Source organism: Sinohyriopsis cumingii, chromosome 2, assembly GCF_028554795.1.
Source record: "Sinohyriopsis cumingii isolate HCF-2022 chromosome 2, ASM2855479v2, whole genome shotgun sequence".
Lineage (NCBI taxonomy): Eukaryota > Metazoa > Mollusca > Bivalvia > Unionida > Unionidae > Sinohyriopsis > Sinohyriopsis cumingii.
This window is the reverse complement of record NC_142962.1, coordinates 23,245,426-23,271,362: the sequence shown is the minus strand read 5'-3', so window position 1 is coordinate 23,271,362 and position 25,937 is coordinate 23,245,426. Positions and strand designations below refer to the sequence as shown.

At 36.3% G+C, this 25,937-nt stretch overlaps 1 protein-coding gene across 1 annotated transcript in view; it reads left to right on the top strand.

Moving 5' to 3' along the window:
- Positions 1-12,299: 12,299 nt before the first annotated feature.
- Positions 12,300-25,937, top strand: part of LOC149804467 (GTP cyclohydrolase 1-like) — a 53,383-nt gene continuing 39,745 nt past the window's right edge. The window contains exons 1-2 of the mRNA XM_089932701.1: positions 12,300-12,722; positions 22,731-22,840. Of these exons, the coding sequence (XP_089788827.1) occupies positions 12,377-12,722; positions 22,731-22,840 (456 nt within the window). The 5' untranslated portion in view covers positions 12,300-12,376. The remainder of the gene's footprint in view (positions 12,723-22,730; positions 22,841-25,937) is intronic.

Sequence of the window (25,937 nt, the reverse complement as noted above, 5' to 3'; positions counted from 1 at the left end):
ATTTACCCTAAACTCAAGTTCTGTCAAATGGATGGCTGATAAGATTTTTTGCCGCATTTGATTTCTATAAATACTTTATTTCATCTGTAGAACTGTAATGATATTTCTGACGTTTCACTAAAAGTATGCTTTTTCTTGAGGTCTGGCCGTGTTCAGCTGCAAAATGAAATTAAATGTTGCTGCCATGTAATGGTAAAGTTTGAGATAGTTGATTTTCCTGAGAAGGTACATAACTCTGTTAGAATATTAATTCATTTGGCTGGTGTGAATTTAATTGAAAGGGGGTTTGTATTTGACATTATTTATGCTGCTTAAAATTTTCAATTATTTTTGTGCTCTAATAAGTTTACAATCAAAGACTATCACGTTGTCTTGAAAACCGGGTTTATTTTGTTTTACATAAAGTTGGAGTGTTCTTCCACCGTCGATGATAATTAATATAATGGTTAGTTGCAAATGAACATTCTTGTCCCCCTACAATGGAAAGTGGTGATTTAGAAATGTACAATAATTGTTCTCAGAATATTCTAGTACCCGTACACAAGTTGATAATAATTTCGAAAATATATAAGTGTGTTTGTTCTGTAACGTTCTCCCCACCCCCCTTCGCCCATCCCACAACCCACTACTTAGATATATTAGTGATGATATTGATTTTTTGGGGGATTATTGATATTACAAAAATGTGCCCCAAAAAGTCTTGGCCTATCAATAACTACTGACTTGATAAAGCCTTCTGTTCGTTATATGGCGATTTATGCAAAGGTGTGATTGGTACTTAAAAAGTTTAAAATATTTGTATTGACTTTCTTTTGTTTGTTTATTCTGCCGATCGATAGTCAAATTAACATTGTATAAAATTATCTTCAACTGAAAGACGGTACTCTATGTTTCCATCTACTCCATACAACATACCGGCGCATGAACCTACTTCATGACGGGCTTCCTGTAGGATTGCAGCAGCATCCAAATTTTGCCATGTCCTCCATACAGCCATGCTTTATCTCCAAGTGATTTTTTTTTTGAATCCCGTTTTCAAAGATATGCTGAGGTGAAGACGATTTGAAAGCCACCGGCATTTGGCAGTGCAAATTTTCTACAGTATGAACACCATACTTAAGGATTCGCACATAAAAAACGAAAAGCATCAAGGATATTACAATAATGTAAAAAAAACCCAGACATTTCATTCATCAATTTATCGCCGGGGCGTGGGGGGGGGGTCTTAACACTATCACTTTTTTGGCGTTTCAAACCAAACAAAAACTCTCTAAGTAAGACAAGCAGACAGCAAACTGCTCACTGTCTTTTTCTGGTTTCTAGAACATTTTCATTAAAAGCTATTGTCTTTGTCTAATATATGTAATATCTGGTTGTAAAAATATTTCTAAAACAAACTGAAGAAATAATACATACGAACTATTGATTACATGTAAGCGTAACTCCAGTTTACGGAATTGCTTATGATTATCAAAGACAGTGAACCATATTACATCTATTGCTTGAAAACATATACTCGAGCACGCGAATATGGCGACCGTGCTACTAAAGAACTCTGGTTTGATTCGAAATGCCAACAAGTTGACATGGCTACATTCAGATTAGAAATTATAAATTGATGAATATCATGACTAAGTTTTGTGCATTTTCTGAACCCAAAAATATTATTTAATCTCAGAGTTATAAAGTCTCCACGAATTGCAGAGATGCAAATTTTTTTTTAAAGATCCAGTAATCTGTCCCGTGATTTCAGGTTATTCAATGTTCTGTAATTATATACATCTATATCACGATCTTGAACTAAGTTCCAGTCTGCACAGATAACAGTGATAGGATTTTCATACTCCTTGGTAACTGACTCAGCTACATAGAAACATGATGGAGAATCTTCATTTGGACAAATCATATTTATAAATTTTATTTGGTGATTATCAGCTTATATATCAAGAGCAAATATATTTCCTTTGATATCCTTGAATCGTCTTGAAACTTTAAAATCTTTATTACAAGCGAAGATCTGCTTGTACCAAACTAAAGTAACATTTATATCCCCACTCCGTTTCAACATATGGTTCGATTGCTTCTGTGAAATGAGTATCTTGTAAACAATGTATGAAACATATTTTTTATATATAAAATTTAACACAACTTTTCGTTTTTGCCTATCTCCTATTCCCATTGAATTTAAAGATAAAATACTAACAATTTTGCTCAAGGATGAAGCAAATAGTACAATTCTTACAAATATATCCATATAGCATAACTTAGCAATAAAGAGCTACATACTGTGCAGAATCTCCTGAATGACCAAGAAAGAACAAGATTTTAAAATGTTTAAACATAAGAAGTGATGGAGAATTAAATTAAAACTCACATAGATTACAAGAAAAAACTGTCATAGTCAAGGTCCAAGCACGCTTCATTTTGGAAAGTGAAAGACGGTGAATTTATATATACATAAGCATATTGATTTGATTTATCCATCTAAGCAATAAATGTCTTCTATTAATAATATTTTACATATATTTCCTCTTCAAAGGATAAGCATGTTAATACATCAACACACTTCCTCTGTAAATGTACTTCATTTAATATACTTGCATCATTTATGCCCTATTAACTTTATACTTAAACGTTTTAAATTACTTAACTTTAATTAGCACGCTCAGAATTGATTGGAGGGTGAAAGTTCCTTTCCAAATTGTGACCGGCACGGTTGATATCCGCTACCAGTAATGTCAGGAACAAGCGGAGATCTGCTTGTTGGTCTACTAGGGTTGATAAATATTTTCCCAATACTGGCGCCCCCACCCCCTCTCCGCCCATCAACAAATAACCACTAAAATCTCACGAAGCTTTAAATGGACACATAAATGCAAATAGCATATACCTTATGTTTATTACTGTACATATTAACTACTGTAAATAACAATCGTCTGCAATAAAGTTTCCTATGGCTGAATTAGTGTCTAAAAACAGTTTTCCCATGGCTGAATTAGACAGCTTCATCGCAAACCATGGACGAAAATCAACTAAATGAGCTTGGTTGTCACCTGTGTCTTGCGACGATGACCAATGTGTAACAGGCTTATATCTACCAATATCAGGAAGCCAGTCCTAAACGAAATGCCAGAAAGAACACGTCATATAGTCAGTTTTAAATATGCAATTCATGAATTCAAACATGAACACATTTCATAAAATCCATTGTTTAAGTGAAAGTCGCGAATACAGGGATAATAACCTAGCGTTGTTAATTACCTTTAGCGGGGGGGGGGGGGGGGGGGAAGAGCACCTGAATTCGTAAGAAAAGCGTTACCTTAGTTTTGTTTGGGGCAAGTCACTGATTGGGCAACGAACTTTGAAAAACCAAATGGATGAATGGTTTGATGGATATATTTCTGATCTTATCGCCCTTACCAGCCGTTGTCAGTGTATTTAGTGGCAGTAGTATAGTGGGGTAAACCAGCAAGTTGTTCTCCACCTTTTTTTTTTTTTGACTGTCCGCCGCCAGTCAAACAACAAAAAAAAAAGGTGGAGAACAACTTGCTGGTCTATATAGTGGGGCTGTATACGGACAATAGAAATCCAGTCAAAAAGGTCATTTGGCTGTATACAGACAAGATTTATACGGACAAAAGGTTGGAATTGTATAGGGACAATAGGAATTGAGCAGGTGAGGTGACATCATGGTACTGGCCACTGGAAACAATGTTGCCAAGGGGCTGACCTCAATCGGACCAAACAGCGGGAGAAAAAAAAAACTAGAACGCTTGGCGGGGCGGGACTGGCGGGACATAGACAGATATAGCACATACAGACATAGATTGATGAACATCAAATACAAATGTGTTAAAGAGAATAAATATCTTTTCGAGGCATATGAGTGGTCCTAAAAAGGGCCTTTGGTTTTCTTGTTCTAATTTCTTCTTGTCCTCCACTAACTTCTTATTTTCTGTTTTACATTCTTCTTCTTTTTCTTTGTTTTCTTTCCCTTTGTTTGTTTGGTACTGATTTTTCATTGGTATTAAGGGCGTGCACTTCATGCTGTTTGTTTTGATGTCCGGTCGTGGCATGGGAAGAGAGGGTGGAAAGGCGGTTCCAAGGTCACAGGTTGGTACTCCTAGACTTCAGGGTATAGGGTCTAAATTGTCGTCCTAGACAATTTTGAAAATAAAACTGTGCTGTTTTGAGTTTAGAATTTAGCTTAGAAGAGGTATCTTAGGTGACAGTTTTTAGTCAAGTTTGCCTTGTGTGGATTGTCCTGATGGTCTTGGACTTTTGAGACCACCTTATATGTAGGATTCGCTTCTTACTGACGTACGTGTCTAAATTATTGTTGTTTTATTTGCAGCGTTGTGCTGCTGGGCCTGATGGTCGTTGGTGTTTATGACCACCCTATAGATGTTAATTTGAGGTCTTTCTTTCCTAAAGTTGTTTCTAGGTTTGCTACTTTGTGCAGCGGGCCTTGATGGTCTTAGGTGTTGGACCACCTTATATGCTTTAATTTTGGGGGCCTCCAGTTTCTCTTGGTATATATATATTACTGTCACCTTTGGCTAAAGTATTCTCAGAAGGTATTAGTGGTGTTACGTGCATGCTAGATTCTCAGGTATAGTTTAAAGAAAGGGAAAAAGGGGTGGTTAGATTGAATATATAAAAGAGAAATAAAGATAAGAAAATGTGTTTTTTTTTAATAAAACGAAATTTTGTATTTTTCCCACCTTCTCCGAAGGAAAAGGGTGGAAAACAACAAATTCCCCTTTTTCTTTTTTTTCTTTTTCTTTTTCTCCTCTTCTTATTTCTGTTCCTTGTTGCCTTATTTATCAGGTGTTATTTTATGTGGTTAGATTTGTTTGGTGTTATTTTCTTTTTAGGCTAAGTCTATTTGATTAAAACAGATATTTTTGCCGAGTACACGGGTCGCTAAGACATGTCAAAGACATCTGATCTTATTTTTTCCCTAAATTTGAGTTTCTTAGCCTGTATACTAGTTTTGTGATGTTTATTTTCAGGCTAAATATATTTGGATAAGAATCCTTTCACTTTACTCTCCGTGTGCACTTATTTTTGTTTATCCCGGTACTCGTAACCGTAATTTTTAGGACCACCACTAGCAAAACTTAGGATCTTGTCGTCGGCGGTGGGTTTCGTCCGTCTAGGCTCCTAAACGGTCTCCTTCGATGTCAGGGTGACGTTGACCCAGGCGATCGATGTAGATGCAACTGTCCGTGTCAAAGTACAGGACGCGATCTCCTAACAGTTCTAAAGCTTCGTACAATTTTAAACGAGCATAGGCTGACACGTAGGCTTCTACAAAGTCCATTTCTTCTTCGTAATTGACTAAAATCATGTGATCACGAAGGACGTCTACGTGTTTCATGTATTTGGGTCTGTGATCACGAAGGACGTCTACGTGTTTCATGTATTTGGGTTTGTGGTGAATCACTGGAAGTAACGGGAAGGTTCTGTCAAATACTCTGTCTTTGGCAAACACGGTTGTTGTGCCCTTTCGCCCCACAAGCAATTTAACATCACTTTGGCAAACGATCGTCTTCCTTCGTTTTTCTCCACGTGGTCTAAAGTGATGTCTTCCTGCTCACAGCATTTCTCTATGAATTTCATTTGGTCTTCGGGAGTGTGGCACCAGGAAGGATAGCAGCTGACTTCTTGTTTCAGTTTCAAAAAGGCATCCACGTAGTCTGCGAAAATGCTTTTCTGAGTCTCGTCGCTCTTGTGGTATTTTTATTGTTTTGTTATCTAGGTCCATAGCTTTAAACAATTCCACGCTGACCCACGTTCCCGTCAAGGGTGTGCTGACAAGGTCGGTCTTGGTTGCACCTTTCGGCACAAGTACGGCACAAGGGAAACATCAGTTTTCTTTGGCAATGGTGAGGTAAAACGGGATGGTACAAGTCCATGGACTTTGCACTTGATCAATCTTTTGTATTGTCGAATGTTGTCCAGATCGATGTGTTCTGTCAGCAATTGAGGGCGCCCTGTGATAAAGCGACAATATTTGCACACGTAAGGATACAGCGAACACACAGCCAAGCATTTTATTTCTTCTCATTTCTCCTCGTCAGTTCGGTACAGCAAACAGGTGGCATTTGTCAATCCTCCGTACAAACTATGCTGTGGGTTCAGTGGGTCCACCAACTTGTAACTTTCCACGATGCGTTTAAACTCGGGATCGGTTTTAAAACAGTGATCGTACTCGTGTTCCCACATTTCCACCACTTGGTATCCTTGCTGTTCTAACTTCAAGCGCCGCTGACAAGTGGCCTGGTACAAGTCTTCCATGGTCTGTTGTAAAAACTGATTTTTACTGTCACGTTCAGGGTAGCAGAGGCGACACCCGTGAAATAAGCAACCGTTAAACTCGTACACGATCTGATGGTCTTCTAAGTAGCAGCCATCCACCGGATGCGTTATGATGGTCTTTTCGCCTCTTCCATTGCGGGCATGTTGAATACATTTGTCTTCCTTGTCGCACAAGTTATGTAACCAGCGTATGGCTTTGACCGAGTATAGACGTTTGATAAAACTGGTCGTTTAAGGGCTTATTATAGCCAGGGTGTTTTCGGGCATGAATCGTAGGCGGTACACTAAGGAACGCGACTTGGTAATAGTGCAGGCTTCTTTGAAAGGATCGGCCCCTCCGTGTTCCATGAACAGTTCTAGAAATTGTCCACAGCAACGACGTAAAATGTCCACGTCGGAACGACAATACTTTAACATTTCTTCCTGAAAGTCTTAAGGGTCCGAGGCGTGAGCCTGGTACCAAGCGTAGAAAGCTACTCGTTGTTCGGTACGCATGTTGTCGGCGTCGTAGTAGTAAGTCTCAGGCAAATGGAGTAGAACGGCATGTTGATTGGCTGCGGTATTGAAAAGTGCGGAAAAATAGCCTTTGGTAATTGCCTTCATTCCAAACGTTTTAGGCATTCGGTTCAAATGTATGGCCAAGTAACTCATCGAATTTTTAAACTACACTAGTCCAACTTGCATGTAGATGAGTTTGGCTCCGTTCAAAGTCACTTTAGGACATTCGGTACTCTGCTCCATATAGTATCTCAAAAGAAACTGTCCATCGCATCCCGAGAAATTGTGAGCCATCACCGTGGCATGGAGATGGCAATATCCGTAACGTTGCATGTCCTCTTGGCTCACATCTCGTCGATGGGGTTTAAGATCCATTGGGCGAAATCGGCTAGCGTGTTCGGTCAACGAAATATTTTTCACCTCCTCCTGGAATCTTGCTGCAGTGAGGCCAATGACTAAAGATAGGTTCTTGGATGCACTTCTCGCACGCTCGGTGAGCCACGCAAAAATGAGGAATGTGAATGCCAGTCTCCTGCATGCATTCGAAATTCGAAAAAGATGAAATTCCCTTTCTTCTGGTCATCCTCTTCCTCTTGATGTTTGGAATGGTATTTTTGAATGTAGCATTGGTGTTCCAAGTCCACAATTTGGTGACAAATGTGACATCGTTTCTTTCCTGAACATACTTGTGCCTTTGCATTATTGGTTCGGATGCCTTGCCCACAAGTAGGGCACAATTTCAGGAATTGGCAAGCACTTTTCTGCTGTGAACCTTGCGTTTTCAGATGTTCTTGGTAATAGGTAGAGCTGACAAAAGTGCGCTGACAAGTTGGGCAATGCACTTGTTGTTGCCCTTCATCAATATAGGGTTAAGAGGCCAATATCCGTCACATTTCGATCCACAATGCTTGTGTTGCTCTCGATTGTTATAGCCATAGTCACATTTCTCACAGTAATAACTGTATCACAGGAATGGGGCAATACTGGTGATGGTACCAAAATGTTCATCGTGATGATAGACGTGAATGTATTTTCCGTCTGTGAAATCTTTGCCTCGAAACAACAGATGTCAGCGCACTTCTTGAGGGTGTACTTTCAAGGTGTAGCATGGAGCGAAGTCGTCTTGCAATTTTTGCACTACAGGAATGCCGCAGGGTGTGTCTTTGGATAGCCCCGCTTGCTATAACAGGAGTTTTGCGTCTCTTCGTTGTTTGGTTGGATTTTTGAATAGTTTTCCAAGCTCTTTTCCATTCTACCTGTCGTTTTTTGTCGGCATACGTTCGTCCCACCACAATGGCACAGGCTAAACACATCTTGTCTTGAGGGTTGTTAATTCGGACGAGGCTACGTTTGATGCTGCGAAGGTCGTCCACCAATAACACCTTTTTGCGTCCTGTCCCTTGGGGAAGAGAAACGTGGGTCACAAACAGAGTCGCTTTTCCATTTTTGATGCGAAACTTGTCGTTGGATTGTTGCAAGTGTTGAAGCTTGTCGACGACTTTGGAAGGTATCAGTTCTGGCGGGCTGCTAAACTCGATCCGAACGGGGGAGTTCAAACTGTCGTGATGAATGGAAAGCCTCAAGCGATCGTCTTCTTTGGCTTCACGTTGCCGTTTCAGTTTGGTTAACAAAGAATCCCACACCTCAGTGATGAACCCCTCTGCTTTCTCCAACGGTTCTTCGGACTTGAATCTTTAAACTTCACATGTAAGCTGTACGTGTAAGCCGTAGTTCTAAATTTTATAGAGGAACCCTTTTCCGTCTCTTGAGTGTGGTAGTACTTTTGATGAGTTAAAGATGGTGAAATTTGGTTGGGTGTAGACTCTCTAAGTCTGGATTCTGGTTCACTGATGTCATCTTTAAGATCGCTGGCATGAATTTGAGCCAAGACTTCAGCTACTGTGCGAGGCGATAAATCACTTTTCTGCCTCCTACTTTCTTCTCCTATCTCCACGAAATGATGCGATCGTTTCAACTTGACTGAAACACGTCAAATGACTTAATTTTAAACGCCATTGGTCCCTATATCCATGTCAGACCAGTGTCTTCCCTATATAAAGGGTCAATGTCTTCCCTCCCAGTACTCATTTCACTCTCAAACCTACCAGAATGATGGAAGAGCCCACACAGGTCGAACTTCTGATCAGAGCTTTGCGAGGTGTCATACGAAAGTTTTCTTAGACAAGCCGACGCACTTCTTCCCCTCCTTTTGAGATAAAAGTCAAGATACTTGCTATATATGTAAGAAGAAATGACATTGGACTAAAGAGTGTCCAGACCGTCAGAAAAGCAAGAAAGGTGTCAGAAGAGACAAAAGTCAAGATACCTGTTTCATTGTCAAGAGAAAGGATATTGGTCTTCAGAATGCTCTAAGCAGCAACAGGAGCAAGAGGAAGAGAGGGGATCAGAACAGGAAAAGAGCTACCCTCCCGAAAGGAAGAACCCAGGCACGTCCAGAAAGAGAAAAAAGAGAAGAAAAGAAGACGATGAGTAAGTGAGGAAGAAGAGGAGGAAAACCTATGAAAGTGAAGAAATTCAAAACACAAAGAGGGTGAAGTAAAGAAACAGAAGAAATCTATGAACTTTTTAAAGTGTTGTGTTGTGAACTGGATTGTAAAATTTGTACCAGAATAGACGAGACAGAAAGTTAAACGTCTCTTGGTTTTGATTTTTTAGAATATGGACCTATACTCACGCATTCATACACGTACATCATTGGGCAAAAAAGGTATTGTGAGTTTTAATTGATTTTGGCAAAATAAATGCTATCGAGAGAAGTGGGTGGCACTGAAAAGGAATGTTGAGTGTTGTTTGTTTTTTTAAAACTCAGGAACGGGAGGTAATCCGCTTTAACTGCCTTAAGCCTTTGCTAAGGCCTACTGTTGAACTTGCTCCTGTCGACGATTTGGTAGAAATCACTAGTGTTTGGTATCTCAGGCATAGCAGGTGTGTTGACGGGGTTGGACTGTTTGGCCCAGAAGGTCTTTTTCTCTTGGGCGCATTAAATAATAATTAAATACATTTCTTTCAGACTCCTTAACTCTGTCAAAATGGCTAAGAGTAGCGTCACCGCTTGACTTTCAATGTCATCCTTCTCTCCTTGAGATTGTTTCGTCTCTGATGCTTCTTCTTCATGTCGTTTCCTTCTTCTTGCTTCTTCTTCTTTATGATGTTGCTGTTGAAGGAGAAAAGTTTGTTCTGCTTCTTTCCTCTGCTGAAAAATTTCTCCAATTCTTCTTTCCTTCTCTTGTTACGTATATCTGATTTAATTCATATATATTTTAATGTAATTGTTTGTCAGTTTCAAATTTTTTATATTCTATTATATGCTATTATAATGTAAATGTATTCACTAGAGATGACACTTTTTCAGAAAATTATTTGACCTTGACTGTTAGTTTGTAAACACCAGGTGTTGATCTAAATTCTGATCTTGTTTCAGAACTTGTAACTACTTTCATAAACAAGTTCTTTTTTATTTTAAAATGATTGGTTGTTCCCAAGGTCATGATGGGACTACATGATTTAAGATGTAAACAAATATCTTTTAATTTTTATTTCTTGGAGTAAAATGATTGGTTTTCGTCATGGTCATTTTTGGTGTACGTGACATAAGCACAATCACGTGACCATACCCCCTTTCGATTTCGCAATTCCGGTTTTTCCATTACGCGCATTTGTTAGTTTTAATAGAGATGCTTTGAGAGAGATTTCTCAGTTTGGGGCTTTTTACACTGATGTCAGGTTATTTTGTTGTATCCAGACTGATAGTTCTAATTTTTTTCAGATCACTTGGATTTCAAAAGGATTAATTATTTTTTCTCTGGAAATATTTTTAGGAATACTCGCACAGAATTCTGGAAAGTCATTGCTTATACATTTAATTTGGATTTCCAACACCGGAGTGCCATTATTTGTATTTCTACAAGGAAAGATAAGCACAGTACTGACTACAGCATACGTCATCGTCATCCATCTTGGATTTTCCATCAGGATTTGAACTTGAAATTATTAGAACATTTATTACTAGGACTTTTGCAATTTAATTCGTGGATTATTCTTAGATTATTTTTGGATTTTATTCTTGAAACCGTAAGTTTTTCTTTTTTCACTTTTACAGAATTTTTCCAGGAAAATAAATTATGTGTTAAATTTTCAAATGCTTGTTGTTTTCACTCTTTCTGTGTTACTGTTTATTCGAGCCTAAACACGTAACACTCTGTTTAAAATCCTCGACGTGTAGTAAAGAAGAAGGTGGCAAAGGTGCTGCTACCGGAACAAATTCTTGCGAAAAAGAGAGAAAATCCACTAAATCGCAATTAAAATCGGTCTCTTCTGGAAGTAGGACTGTGTTGACGTTGGTAGCCGCTGCTATGCCATCGCTTCTCGTCTCCACGGCCGGTGCACATTCATCGTCTTCTTAGATTCCGTATCTATATAGGGAATGTGACGTCAGAGGCAGTTCTCTTCGGATTGGAAGACAGACTCCGCAATGAGACTAAATGTTGTAGCGCGTGTTAGGATTGGCGAAAAATCTCAATCCGTTTCGATCCACTCTTCCGCTATAAATAACCACGGTTCACTGCATTCCCTTCACCTGTTCTCGTCACAAGATGTGGACTAACGTTGAATCATGTGCTCTCGTATTGTCGATGCTGTTCCGTACGGACTTACCCATGTATGTCAGATCATCATGGACAATCATCCAGATCACCGATACGAGCTCTTGGAAAAGAAGAATCTATGTGGAGAGACAAGGCTGTCTGAAGAGAATCCTCATCTACGGTCCGGAAGTCAGAAGAAATTTGAGGAAGAGAAGAAGACCTATGCGATGCCCTCTATGTTAACAAAATGATGTGAACAACAAAAGGCCCTTTTCAGAACCACTCATATGCCTCTAAAATATATTTATTCTCTTTGCCATATATGTGTTTTGGTGTTCGTCAATCTATGTATGTTGTATGTGTTATATATAAATATGTTCCGCCCCGCCAAGCGTTCTAGGTTTTTTCCCCGCTATTTGATCCGATTGAGGCCAGCCCCTTGCAACATTGTTTCCAGTTGCCAGTACCACGACGTCAGCTCACTTGTTCCATTCCTATTGTCCCTATACAATTCCAACCTTTTGTCCGTATATAGTCCCAGCCTTTTGTCCGTATAAATCTTGTCCGTATACAGCCCCATGACCTTTTTGACTGGATTTTCCATTGTCCGTATACAGCCCCACTATACTACTAGTGGCACATTGTGTTAAATCAACCATCGTTGAATAAAATTACATAATCGGGGAATCTACAAGGCTATCTTCTTTGAAACCTTTTGTATAATCTATATATATCTCGTCATTCAGATGTTTGTATTGCTCCACTGAGTCAATAAAAAATTAACCCGAATCATATATAAATAGACTTCACGCATTTCAACAGCAATACAGACTGGCACCTATAGCTTCAAACTGAAGCAGTTCAAAAGCAGGTGCTAATAAGAGAATAGAACACAAGTGTATATTTACCGGTACATAGTGAACGTCATTTTAGAATCCTCCTTGTAAACAATGATGGAAGAAAATACGAATGAAAACTGTCAGCAATTTATCCAAGAATACGACTTGAAAACAACGCGAAAGGTTGATGATTTTACAGATCTGTCATCAACTGCATCCAACATGACACTCAGATCCAACAAATCTGTTTCAAAAGAGAACAATGATATCGCCATTAATCTGGATATCACAGATGGCCCTACGGAAAGGGAGGTTGTGTCAGACATCTCACGGCATTACAAAGACATTTTGGAAACACTAGGTGAAAATCCATCAAGGGAGGGTCTTTTGAAAACTCCAGAAAGGGCAGCGAAAGCTTTACTCTTCTTCACTAAAGGATATAAAGCGAACATCAGAGGTATTGTAAAATACGAACAGACACACAAACAAACAGAGATACTTAATACTTAAATCTACCTTTTTAGTTATCGATGAACATGAATGAAGCTAAATAATTTTCTTTTTTTATATTAAAAACTACGATCTATCCGGTTTCAATGCAGTTTTAATTCTGTCACTATTCAATCAGACTCTAATACCCGTGTCAGTCCAAAGTTTTAACGTTTTCTTATGCATGTCCTCCTTTCATTAACTAAGGTTTTTATAATGTCTATTGTTCAGTGTAAACGCACCAGATGCAAAGTTTCCACTAAAAATATGAAGTAATAACCATATTATTACATCAGTAGTACCATTTTTGACGGTAATCACCACACAATTTTTTTGCAACGGACAAAGAACAGAAAAGTAGTAGCTCCTAAAAAAGAATATTTAAAACAAGATATTTGGTGGCCAATGGCTATTTTTTGGCTGGATAATGGGAACACGGATGGTAGATCAAACATTAGATAAGTAACGTAAACAAAGGATTCCTATTATAATTTATTCACATGAAAGACAATATAAATACAGTATACATATAAATACTACATACATACATACATACATACATACATACATACATACATACATGCATGCATGCATACATACATACATACATACATACATACATACATACATACATGCATGCATGCATGCATGCATGCATGCATACATACATACATACATACGTACGTACATACATACATACATACATGATATCCAGTGTCTATTAATTTACTGTCAATCACAAATTTTGAGAGATTTAGGCAGGAAACTATATTTGCAAAATTAATTTTCGTTAAAAGTAATAAAGTAAAGCACTGAGGATAAGTTACTCATACAAAAAAATTGATTTTACTAATAACCTGAACTGACTTATTCTCAAACATTGAATGACGCTAAAATGCACAATTATTACCCGTTGTTGAATTAAGTTTTCGAATCAGTCAAAACTTTTAAACTAAACGTGTTTTAAATAGTAAAAGTGCCATATTAGCTGCTTGACGCCACAAAATTTAGGCCACAATGTCACACAAAAGTCATAGAGGTCACAAGAGTTTAATATGTATAGATTACTGTCCTCTTTACCTTGTCTAAATCACTGACTTTAAACCGGGTTACAGTGTTCTTCTCCCGGATCCATCCGATTCTGAAATTTGTCAAACCCTGTGTAACAGTTTGGGTTAGAAAAATCCATTCATCATATATCCCGTAATTGTGACAAGTATTACATGGGATACAATGCCCGAATATATGTTAAAGAAATTATACACATTTCCTTTTATTCAGATTAAAGTTGTTTGTCCTTTGTGGACAAGTATATTTAATATTAAGGATTACAGTTGCATGCTTTGCAATACATTAGCAATAAAATGAATACAGCGTTACCTCTTGAAAATTGCATTGCATTGGGATGATGTGGGTGTTGTTGTGCATTCATCTGAAGACTGTGTAATCGAATTTTTTGATTTCTTATTTTGGAACGTGGTAGGACGGAAAATAGGGCAGGGGTTGCATCAGATTGGAATATTTTGTTGTCACACATCTGCCAACCATCGCATTAAATGCTTTAGGTTTGTATCTCTAGTGGTGTGAAACTCGTCACTTCTGTAACATGACGCCAATCATTTATGTAAGAAGTCTCAGTCCCAATCAACACTTAATTAACGTGGTACAGTCCCATTCTACACGTCTTCTGCACTATGGCACAGTCCCATTCCACTCATCTGTAACGTCATACAGTTATATTCCACACTTTTGTAATATGGCACATCCCCATTCGACAATTTTGTTGCAGGGCACAGTACCATGCTGTCCTTTGAAGTTCAATCTCATAACTATATCAAGTTGTTTACCTTCATGCTATGTTACACATCATAGATACACTAATGGACCCGTGCATTCAAGTATGAACATATGGTATCATGTAATTTCTGATGTGTGATGTGATTTTGATTTTTAAAGTAGATTTAACAATTTTTCAGTCATATTGCTACGATGTCTGCAATGTGCCAGTTTAAAGTGATGTCTAGCACGGGGACATCATGCCGCAGTCACATTATCTTGACACCAGTCCGACCAGTCCTAACACTAACCTCTTATGGCTGAACGCCAAGCGAGGCACGTGTTAGTACCATTTTTGTAAGTCTCTGGTATGGCTCGGCCGGGGATCGAACCCACGACCTCCCACATCAGAGGCGGACGCTCTAACCACTAGGCCACCGGAGCGGTGTGTAATTTCTGATTTATATGAGCAGATGGTATCAGATCTGTATAAACAGATGACATGTAATTTCTGATCTTTATAAAACACATAGTATCATATAATTTCTTATCTGAAGCGACCGCTACGGTGGCCTAGTGGTTAGAGCGTCTGCCTCGGATGCGGGAGGTCACGGGTTCGAAACCCGGCCAAGTCATACCAAAGACTTATTAAAGAAATCTACTAACATCTGCCTCGCTAGGCGATCAACATTAAGAGGTTAGTGTTAAGACTGGTTGGCCTGGTGTCAGGATAATGTGACTGGGTGGGACATCATGCTGCGTGTCTGCGGCATGATCCCCCAGTGCTCGACATCACTATAAACTGCCACACTGCCGACATCGTAGCGATATGACTGAAAAATTTGTTCAAGCTACGTTAAAAGTCCATATCACAAACGTTTAACTTGTTTTAAGGCTGAATCAACGTGATGTAAAGCATATTCGAAACATTTGACTTGTGTTAAGGCTGATTCAACGTGTTATTTCTTTAAAGAATGATTCAAGGTGTTGTAAAGCATATTCTAAATATTTGACTTCTTTTAAGACTGATTCGATGTGTTGTAAAGCATATTCGAAACATCTGACTTGTTTTAAGGTTGATTCAACGTGTTACTTCTTTAAAGAATGATTTAAGGTGTTGTAAAGCATATTCTAAGTATTTGTCTTTTTTAAGACTGATTCGATGTGTTGAAAAGCATATTCGAAATATTTGACTTGTTTTAAGGCTGATTCAACGTGTTGTAAAGCATATTTAAAATATCTGACTTGTTTTAAGACTGATTTAACGTGTTGTTAAGCATGTTCAGAAAATTTTACTTCTTTTAAGACTGATTCAACGTGTTGAAAAGCATATTCGAAATATTTTACTTGCATTTAAGGTGATTCAACGTGTTGTAAAGCATATTCGAAACAACTGACTTCTTTTAAGACTGATTCAACGTGTTGTAAAGTATATTCGAAATATTTTACTTGTTTTAAGGCTGACTGAGCGCGTTGTAAGGCACATTCAAAGTAATTTACTTCTTTTAAGACTGATTAAAAGTGTTGTAAATTATATTGGAAACATTTTACGTGCTTTAAGCTTCAATTTATAGAAAAAATATTGAGGATACTTTACTAAACAGGTGCAGCATTGCTTTCGGAAAAAATTAATAAGCAAGCATGGATTATCTTCCAGCTAAAACTAACCTTTTATGACAACGCTTGTTAATTATAGGAACAGATAACACAAACTAGTAATGAACGGAAAGTGCATGTGGTATGTGCCTAATTATTGCAATTATTGAATGTCTTCAACGGATATTTTACTTATTTTAAAATAATGTCAACTTATTTGTTTGTAGAAGCATCTGTCGTATAAGCAAACACAATAAACTATCCGATAGCTCAATCTCATTTCAGTGCTCACATTTTAGCTAATTTCGCCTAAGTTCAGGTGAGTTTACGGTGTGGTACCGCCTCTGGCGTGCATCGTCCATCGTCTGTCACCAATCACTGTACCAATTTATTTAAACCCAAATGGCGAACATAATACTGGCTTGAAGAGCTTTCATATTTGTACAAAACGACGAAGTCATCCAGTATGGCCGACGGTACTGAAATATTAGAACCTTAACAATTTATCAAAACGCACTCAACAGAATTTAATAGATGTCACACAATTTACTCAGGCATGAAAATTATTGACATATATATAATGGAATGCGGACCCGTTTCTAAAAATGGAATAATATTCATAATGCCTATATGATTTAATGTCCCCGTCGCTGAAAAATACAAAAACTTTTAAATTACTTCTTCTCATACCCGACTGAACAGACTTGAACATCCTGGATTAAAAGTGTTTCTAATTTTAACAAAAAAGATATCAATGTTCCATAAAATACTGCTAAGCTGCTAAAAGTATATTTTTTTCTCTCAACAAATTCTTTCCTAAAAACACTCATCGTAATTTCACCACATTTGATACTAAGCATCATGGCATATAAGGATTTAACACAATTTTGTACAAATAATGTGGATTCGTTGTCAAATGTTTTGCACTTCTTAAAAAGTAAAATCTTTTGAACGACTTCTACTCAAAAAGCACTCAACAGAATTTTACAGGCTTTGGTCGAAACCATTATGGCACGAAGGCACTTGACGTTTGTGTATACTGAGTGATTTGTGTTAAACGAATTTACATTTCAGAAAGTCTATAATATAGGATCATTATTCTCGATGGCTATATTCTGTTGATTTTTTATTTAGATGAAGTTGTTCTAGTTTTTTATTTTAGTAACAGCGGCTAAAATTCTTTGTACAAACACCAAGCCCCATTCGTGCCATGATGAATTTTACAGAATGAAACTTGAGAGAAGTTTGATATCCACATGAACCAATAAACATTTATGTGATCTTCCTTACCTTATATTTTTCTCAAATATATCATACAGAAGCTTGTATTGATACTCAATATTTGTTTTTCACCCTTCCTTAGATCTAATCTAGTTTGATTTAGCTTTATAGTTTGTAATATTATCTATTGCCTTAATTTCTTCAGATGTGTAATTTCTTATAATGCTGTCATTGTGTACATTGTTGTCATTTCTTACAATGCTATGTCACTGTGTACATTGTAATAATTTCTTACCATGCTGTCATTGTGTACACTGTAATCATTTCTTACCATGCTATGTAATTGTGTACACTGCAGTAATTTCTTACCATGCTTTGTCATTGTGTACACTGTGATCATTTCTTACCATGCTATGTCATTGTGTACACTGTAATCATTTCTTACCATGCTATGTCATTGTGTACACTGTAATCATTTCTTAACATGCTGTCATTATGTACACTGTAGTCATTTATTACCATGCTACGTCATTGCGTACATTGTAGTCATTTCTTAACATGCTACGTAATTGTGTGCATTGCAGTCATTTCTTAACATGCTACATCACTGCGTGCAGTGTAGTCATTTCTTACAATGATATGTCATTGTGTACACCGTAGTCATTTCTTAACATGCTATGTCAAAGTGTAAACAGTAGTCATTTCTTACCATATTGTCATTGTGTACACTGTAATCACTTCTTACCATGCTATGTCATTGTGTACACTGCAATCATTTCTTACCTTGCTGCCATTGTGTACACTGTAATCATTTCTTACCATATGTCATTATGTACACCGTAGTCATTTCTTAACATGCTATGTCAAAGTGTACACTGTAGTCATTTCTTACATGCTGTCATTGTGTACACTGTAATAATTTCTTACCATGCTGTCATTGTGTACACTGTAATCATTTCTTACCATGCTATGTCATTGTGTGCACTGTAACTGTAATCATTTCTTACCATGCTGTCATTGTGTACACTGTAGTAATTTCTTACCATGCTATGTCATTGTGTACGCTGTAGTAATTTCTTACCATGCTATGTCATTGTGTACACTGTAGTCATTTCTTACCATGCTATGTCATTGTGTACACTGTAGTCATTTCTTATCATGCTACGTCATTGCGTACATTGTAGTCATTTCTTACCATGCTACATCATTGAGTACATTGCAGTCATTTCTTACCATGAAATGTCTTTGCGAACAGTGTAGTAATTTCTTTCCATGCTACGTCATTGTATACACTGTAGTAATTCCTTACCATGGTACGTCATTGTGTACTCTGTAGTAATTTCTTACCATACTGTTTCATTGTGTACATTGTAGTCATTTCTTAACATGCTATGTCATTGTGTATATTAATTTCTTTCCATGCTACGTCATTGTGTACATTGTAGTCTTTTCTTAACATGCTATGTCATTGTGTATATTGTATTAATTTCTTACAATCCTATGTCATTGTGTACACTGTAGTCATTTCTCACCATGCTATGGCATTGTGTACACTGTAGTCATTTCTTATCATGCTACGTCATTGCGTACATTGTAGTCATTTCTTACCATGCTACGTCATTGAGTACATTGCAGTCATTTCTTAACATGCTACATCATTGTGTACACTGTAGTCATTTCTTAACATACTACGTCATTGTACATTGTAGTCGTTTCTTACCATGCTACGTCATTGTGTACACTGTAGTCATTTCTTATCATGCTACGTCATTGCGTACATTGTAGTCATTTCTTACCATGCTACGTCATTGTGTACATTGTGGTCATTTTTAACATGCTACGTCATTGCGTACATTGTAGTCATTTCTTACCATGCTATGTCACTGTGTACACTGTAGTCATTTCTTACCATGCTATGTTATTATGTACACTGTAGTAATTTCTTACCATGTTACGTCATTGTGTACACTGTAGTAATTTCTTACCATACTATTTCATTGTGTACATTGTAGTCATTTCTTAAAATGCTATGTCATTGTGTATATTGTAATAATTTCTTACAATGCTATGTCACTGTGTACACTGTAGTCATTTCTCACCATGCTACGTCATTGTGTACACTGTATTCATTTCTTGACATGCTATGTCATTGTGTACACTGTATTCATTTCTTGACATGCTATGTCATTGTGTACACAGTATTCATTTCTTGACATGCTACGTCATTGTGTACACTGTAGTCATTTCTTATCATACTACGTCATTGTGTACATTGTAGTTATTTCTTACAATGCTACGTCATTGTGTACATTGTAGTCATTTCTTGACATGCTATGTCATTGTGTACACTGTAGTAATTTCTTGACATGCTATGTCATTGTGTACATTGTAGTCATTTCTTGACATGCTATGTCATTGTGTACACTGTATTCATTTCTTGACATGCTATGTCATTGTGTACACTGTATTCATTTCTTGACATGCTATGTCATTGTGTACACTGTAGTCATTTCTTGACATGCTATGTCATTGTGTACACTGTATTCATTTCTTGACATGCTATGTCATTGTGTACACTGTATTCATTTCTTGACATGCTACGTCACTGTGTACACTGTAGTCATTTCTTATCATACTACGTCATTGTGTACATTGTAGTTATTTCTTACAATGCTACGTCATTGTGTACATTGTGGTCATTTCTTGACATGCTATGTCATTGTGTACACTGTAGTCATTTCTTGACATGCTATGTCATTGTGTACATTGTAGTCATTTCCTACCATGCTATGTCCAAGTGTACACTGTAGTCATTTCTTACAATGAGGTGTCCTTGTGTACACTGTAGTCATTTCTTACAATGCTGTCTCATTGTATCATTGGATACATTGTAGTCGCCTTACCAACTTATGTGTCCCATTTTAAATTGTTAATTTGGGATATTTTAAACATACTTTTCTCCTCAGGTATAGTATTTTCAGCTGGTTTCCAGCTGTTAAACGATTGCTCATATAATATGGTCATCAACATATTTTCAACTTGTTCATAAAACATAATCTCTCTATCCTCTCGATTCATTTTATAAAGAACTGTATCTCCAAAACGTTTGCTAGATTTTAAATATTTATTTGTTACAGTTAGGATGGTAGCTCCTTTCAGAATTGTTTTTGTTTTGCCCGTCAAACGTGCGGGATTTACCGCCATAATATTTTTCTTTTCTTTTAAGTTTGACTGATAAAATTATAGGTGACACATACATGTAATGAGACCATATTTTATAACGGATGTTATGTAACATTTGGTTTCGTCAAGCATGACGTATAGAGATACTGTAATACTAAAATATATATAAAAAATTCAAAGCTTATCAGCGTAATAGCTCAGTATAAATTTTTGCATTAGCCAATAAAAACTTATTCGGAACAATTCTCCATCAAAGACGACAAAACTAAAATAAAATTTCTAGCGCACTGCCCCAGTCAATTACATAAAAAAAAAATGAAATTTCAAATACCATGAAGTACAGCACGTATTTACAATGTATTCGATTCTTTCGATTCTACAGCTTTCATAAAGATGATAGGAAAGTTTCACATGATTTACATGAAACCAACACTGTCAGCATCATGAGATAAGGTGTATGGCCTACAAGTTTTAATGGGATAAATGTGTGGCCAAAACGAGTTGCATAACAATTTAACATCTAAGGGAAACAAATCTTGAACAAAGAAATCATGTGTTGTTTTAGAAAACATGTTGTCTTACGATTACAAGTAATGAGGATAACAATGGAAAGCATCATCAGCCATGATAGCAAGAACGGTTGAACAGTGCAGTACGAGGAAGAAAAAGCTATTTATTTGATCTGCTAACACACACACACACACACACACACACACACACACACACACACATATGAAAAAGAAGAATCTTACATGTAAAAAAGAGTTTATTTCGAATAAATAAATTTTTATTTTAAATATGAAATCATTTCTTCACGTATTTTTAATGCTCCCTTGCTTATGTTTTATGTTTTATTTTTATACATATGTCAAAATATAATTTTATGCTGCAACGGCTTGCCACTATTAGTTTTGGCTATACAAATGTTTTGGGATAATATGTTGGGGAAGCAGTGAAGACATAATATCTGCAGAATTTACTCTTGGTTCATCACAAACACAAGCCTTCGATTTTATTTATTATTTATATGCATGAAAGAAGAGAAAAGACTTAATTTAGATTAAAATTAATAACCTCTACTCATAACATAACACTGTTGGCCAAACTTAAGAAATACTTCACTCCTGATGTCATGCTCCTATATTTAAACGCGTATATTCAGCCAGTGATAGAGCATTGCCTTAATGTATGGGGAAACTGCTCCAGACAAGACCTTGAGAAAATGTTAAAATTCCCCAAAAAGGGTAACACGTGTATTTCTATATAAAACTTTTAATGCACCTTCGGGACCACTGTTAAAAATTAAATAGGTTGAAAAATAAGAAAATAATTGATTCCAGGAAATCTGCAATGTACCACAATATCTACAAGACATTTTAAACATATACAATCTATTTATGTCCTATGCTCTGCAGAATCTGGAAGTCGCTTGTTTCCAAAACATTGAATTGTCTCTAAAACAGTATGCCCTTAAATTTAAAAAAAAAAAAAAAAAATCCAAACAAAATAATCAAGTTCTCTTTTTGCTTTTATAAATGAATGCTTTGATTATGCGATAAATGAAAAATAATAATTATTTTTCATATTGTATTAAATAACCTATAAACTGTACATAAGTAAATTGTAGAGAATACCCCAAGCGCGAATAGTTTTTTTACTAACGGAGTTGCCTTCTAGAAATTAAGCAATATTATTTATACTATTATTATTACTATTATTATTATTATTACCTCAAACTTTTCCCCAAAAAACTGCAATATTTCACTCCCGTCCTCTCTTGGTATTGGTGTTATTAAAGTAATGGAAATGCTCTTCTCAGCTCTTGTTTCATTCAAACTCACTTCTCGTATGGTTTGTGAGATCTCCACTAAACGAGGGTTTGGTAAAAGGAAATCAATCCTAGTAACGCCAAAAGGAGTCTGTCCCAAAACTTTGAAAGGTGAATTGACTGGATTGGTTTCTTTAAGGAGTCATAATCAATCTTTACATAAGTATCTCTGTCACCCAAGTTTAGCTGCCCATATGCCCTTTGACTTGCTTTATTTGGTAATTCAACAAAGTCAAACTTTAATTGATAGAGTTAGAACTGAACACTTTATGGTTGGTGTTTTGTATATTCATGGAAATATTTGCTTAACAATGAAATGAAACATATGTCTTTTTTGCTGGAGTGCAAATAACTACCTAAATGCAATTTCAGAAATACTGAATGATGCCATATTTGACGAGGACCATGATGAGATGGTGATTGTCAAGGATATAGAAATGTTCTCCCTGTGTGAACACCATCTAATGCCATTTATTGGAAAAGTAAGTTCATAAATGTTCTCATTGTGTGAACACCATCTAGTACCATTTATTGGAAAGGTAAGTTCATAAATGTTCTCATTGTGTGAACACCATCTAATGGCATTTATTGGAAAGGTAAGTTCATAAATGTTCTCATTGTGTGAACACCATCTAATGCCATTTATTGGAAAGGTAATTTCATAAAGAAATATTCTCATTGTGTGAACACCATCTAATGGCATTTATTGGAAAGGTAAGTTCATAAATGTTCTCATTGTGTGAACACCATCTAGTGCCATTTATTGGAAAGGTAATTTCATAAAGAAATATTCTCATTGTGTGAACACCATCTAATGGCATTTATTGGAAAGGTAAGTTCATAAATGTTCTCATTGTGCGAACACCATCTAGTGCCATTTATTGGAAAGGTAATTTCATAAAGAAATATTCTCATTGTGTGAACACCATCTAATGCCATTTATTGGAAAGGTAAGTTCATAAATGTTCTCATTGTGTGAACACCATCTAATGGCATTTATTGGAAAAGTAAGTTCATAAATGTTCTCATTGTGTGAACACCATCTAGTGCCATTTATTGGAAAAGTAAGTACATAAATGTTCTCATTGTGTGAACACCATCTAGTGCCATTTATTGGAAAGGTAATTTCGTAAAGAAATATTCTCATTGTGTGAACACCATCTAATGGCATTTATTGGAAAGGTAATTTCATAAAGAAATATTCTCATTGTGTGAACACCATCTAATGGCATTTATTGGAAAGGTAATTTCATAAAGAAATATTCTCACTGTGTGAACACCATCTAATGCCATTTATTGGAAAGGTGTGTTCATAAATGTTCTCATTGTGTGAACACCATCTAGTGCCATTTATTGGAAAAGTAAGTACATACAAAATTTCTCTATAAGAACTGTCTTTAGATGTCATTATTATAGAATGCAACTGGAGCGTTTGTGAAAACTATCTACCTTGATTTTTATGACTGGTAAAAGTAATTCATTTAAAGTAGTTACAGAAGTGCTTCACTTTCAACACTGAATTTATTTACATTGGTTCAGTTTATCAATTGTTGTGGGCTTCTGAGTGCCATTTATTGGAAAGGTAAGTTCATAGATGTTCTCATTGTATGAATACCATCTAATTTTATTTATTGGAAAGGTAAGTTCATAAATGTTCTCATTGTGTGAACACCATCTATTACCATTTATTGGAAAATTAACTTCATTAAGAAATGTTCTTTATATGAAACACTATCTAGTGGTTATCATAGGATGTACACACGTTGACTGTAAACAACTTGAAATATAGTTTCCATCATTTGTTAAGTAAATACATTTTGCATTGCTTTGCAGTGCTCCCACTATTTTTCTTCCACTCACCCACCCTCACCTCACCCCACCCTCGTCTTTAACCACCTCAGTTACCATCTCTATATTTCAATGCACCAATAGATTTGCCTTTTAATTATTCCTTTCATTCGCTGCCCTGTCTTTCCGCATGAGCAATGGACCAATGACAATTAAATAACGATCACATCTCAAACAACCGCCATGCTTGTTAGTCAGAATGATTTATTTAGTGATCTACAATTATCAAAAGTTATTAGTATTATTTAAACTTGGTTTCTACTAGCGTAGAGAAACCAATAGTGCACGAAACCATGCTTATCGCTAGTCACTGTTTCTACTAAAAACCCCTAAGATCATTCTCAATAAGCCTGTGTAACTTTATGCAATCTATAAATATCACCGTGAGTACAAATATATTTAAAGCTTGAGTAACAACTTTTTTTCTATAAATATGTAAGACGTCTAATTTTATTTAAATTCATGTAATTGAACTATGTATCATGTTGTACTGATCCACTGGATAAATGTACATGTAACTGTTTATGTATCTGCCTATCTATATATCTATCTATCATTATTTTCATGTTTGTACGAAACTTGTCGGGTAATTGGGGGAGCACTGTATTCTTTGAAATATGCTCTTTTACAGTATATTAAACTCGTTCAGTGCCTTATGTGAGAAAATACATCAATATAATATATTAAACGCGTTCAGAGCCTTATGTGAGAAAATACATCAATACAATTTATTAAAATCGCTCAGTGCCTTTGTGCGGGAAAGGACATACAAAATAGTATATGTCTGTAAAAAACATATGTTGTATATCATTAGTCAAATTATACAGTAAGCCATTCTCTCTGTGTTTGAACACCATCGTTTGCATTTCCTTGGAAATGTGAGGTGGTATTGAGATTCTGCCATTTTGAGCACATGTTTCCCTAAAGGAAATATATACATGTTCTTCTGTTCTGAACACAGTATGATAATTATCATTCCACCAACAAAGTAAGCAATGTACTTGGTTAAGGATAAGTATTCCAGTGACAAAGTTGGCAGTATCTATTGGGGGTAAGTATTCCACTGATAAATATAACACTGTTTTTTTGGGGTAAGTATTCCACTGACAAAGTTAGGAGTGTCTTTTTGGGGGGGCGGGGGTAAGTATTCCACTGACAAAGCTAGCAATGTCTTTTTGGGGTAAGTATTCCACTGACAAAGTTAGGAGTGTCTTGTGGGGGTAACTATTCCACTTACAAAGCTAACAATGTCTTTTTAGAGTAAATATTCCACTGACGGAGTAAGCAGTGTCTTTTAGGGGTAAGTATTCCACATACAAAGTTAGCAATGTATTTGCGTTTAGGCTAAGTATTCCACTGGCAAACTTAGTAATGCATTTGCGTTTAGGGTAAGTTTGAGATTTGCACAGTTTAATCCTGCTTAAAAATTTAAAAAACTAAAAAGAATTTGTTATAAATATTATGCAAATTTCGAAATGAATCTAGGCTAAAAAAAATCATGTTATTTTCAACTGCCGTGTTTGTCTGTATTGTAATCTAGTGTCTTTTTTGTTTCTTCTGTATTTGTTTTACGGTGGTACTGAAATTTAAATTTTTTCAGACTGTTAAGTATTTTTTTCAGATATATGGAAGGTCTGCTATTGTAAATAGCATTGCATTTAAACAGACTATTGCTTTAAACGAGTAAACTAGACAGGCTTTTTACTATCGTGCTGCGATCTAATTATTTGT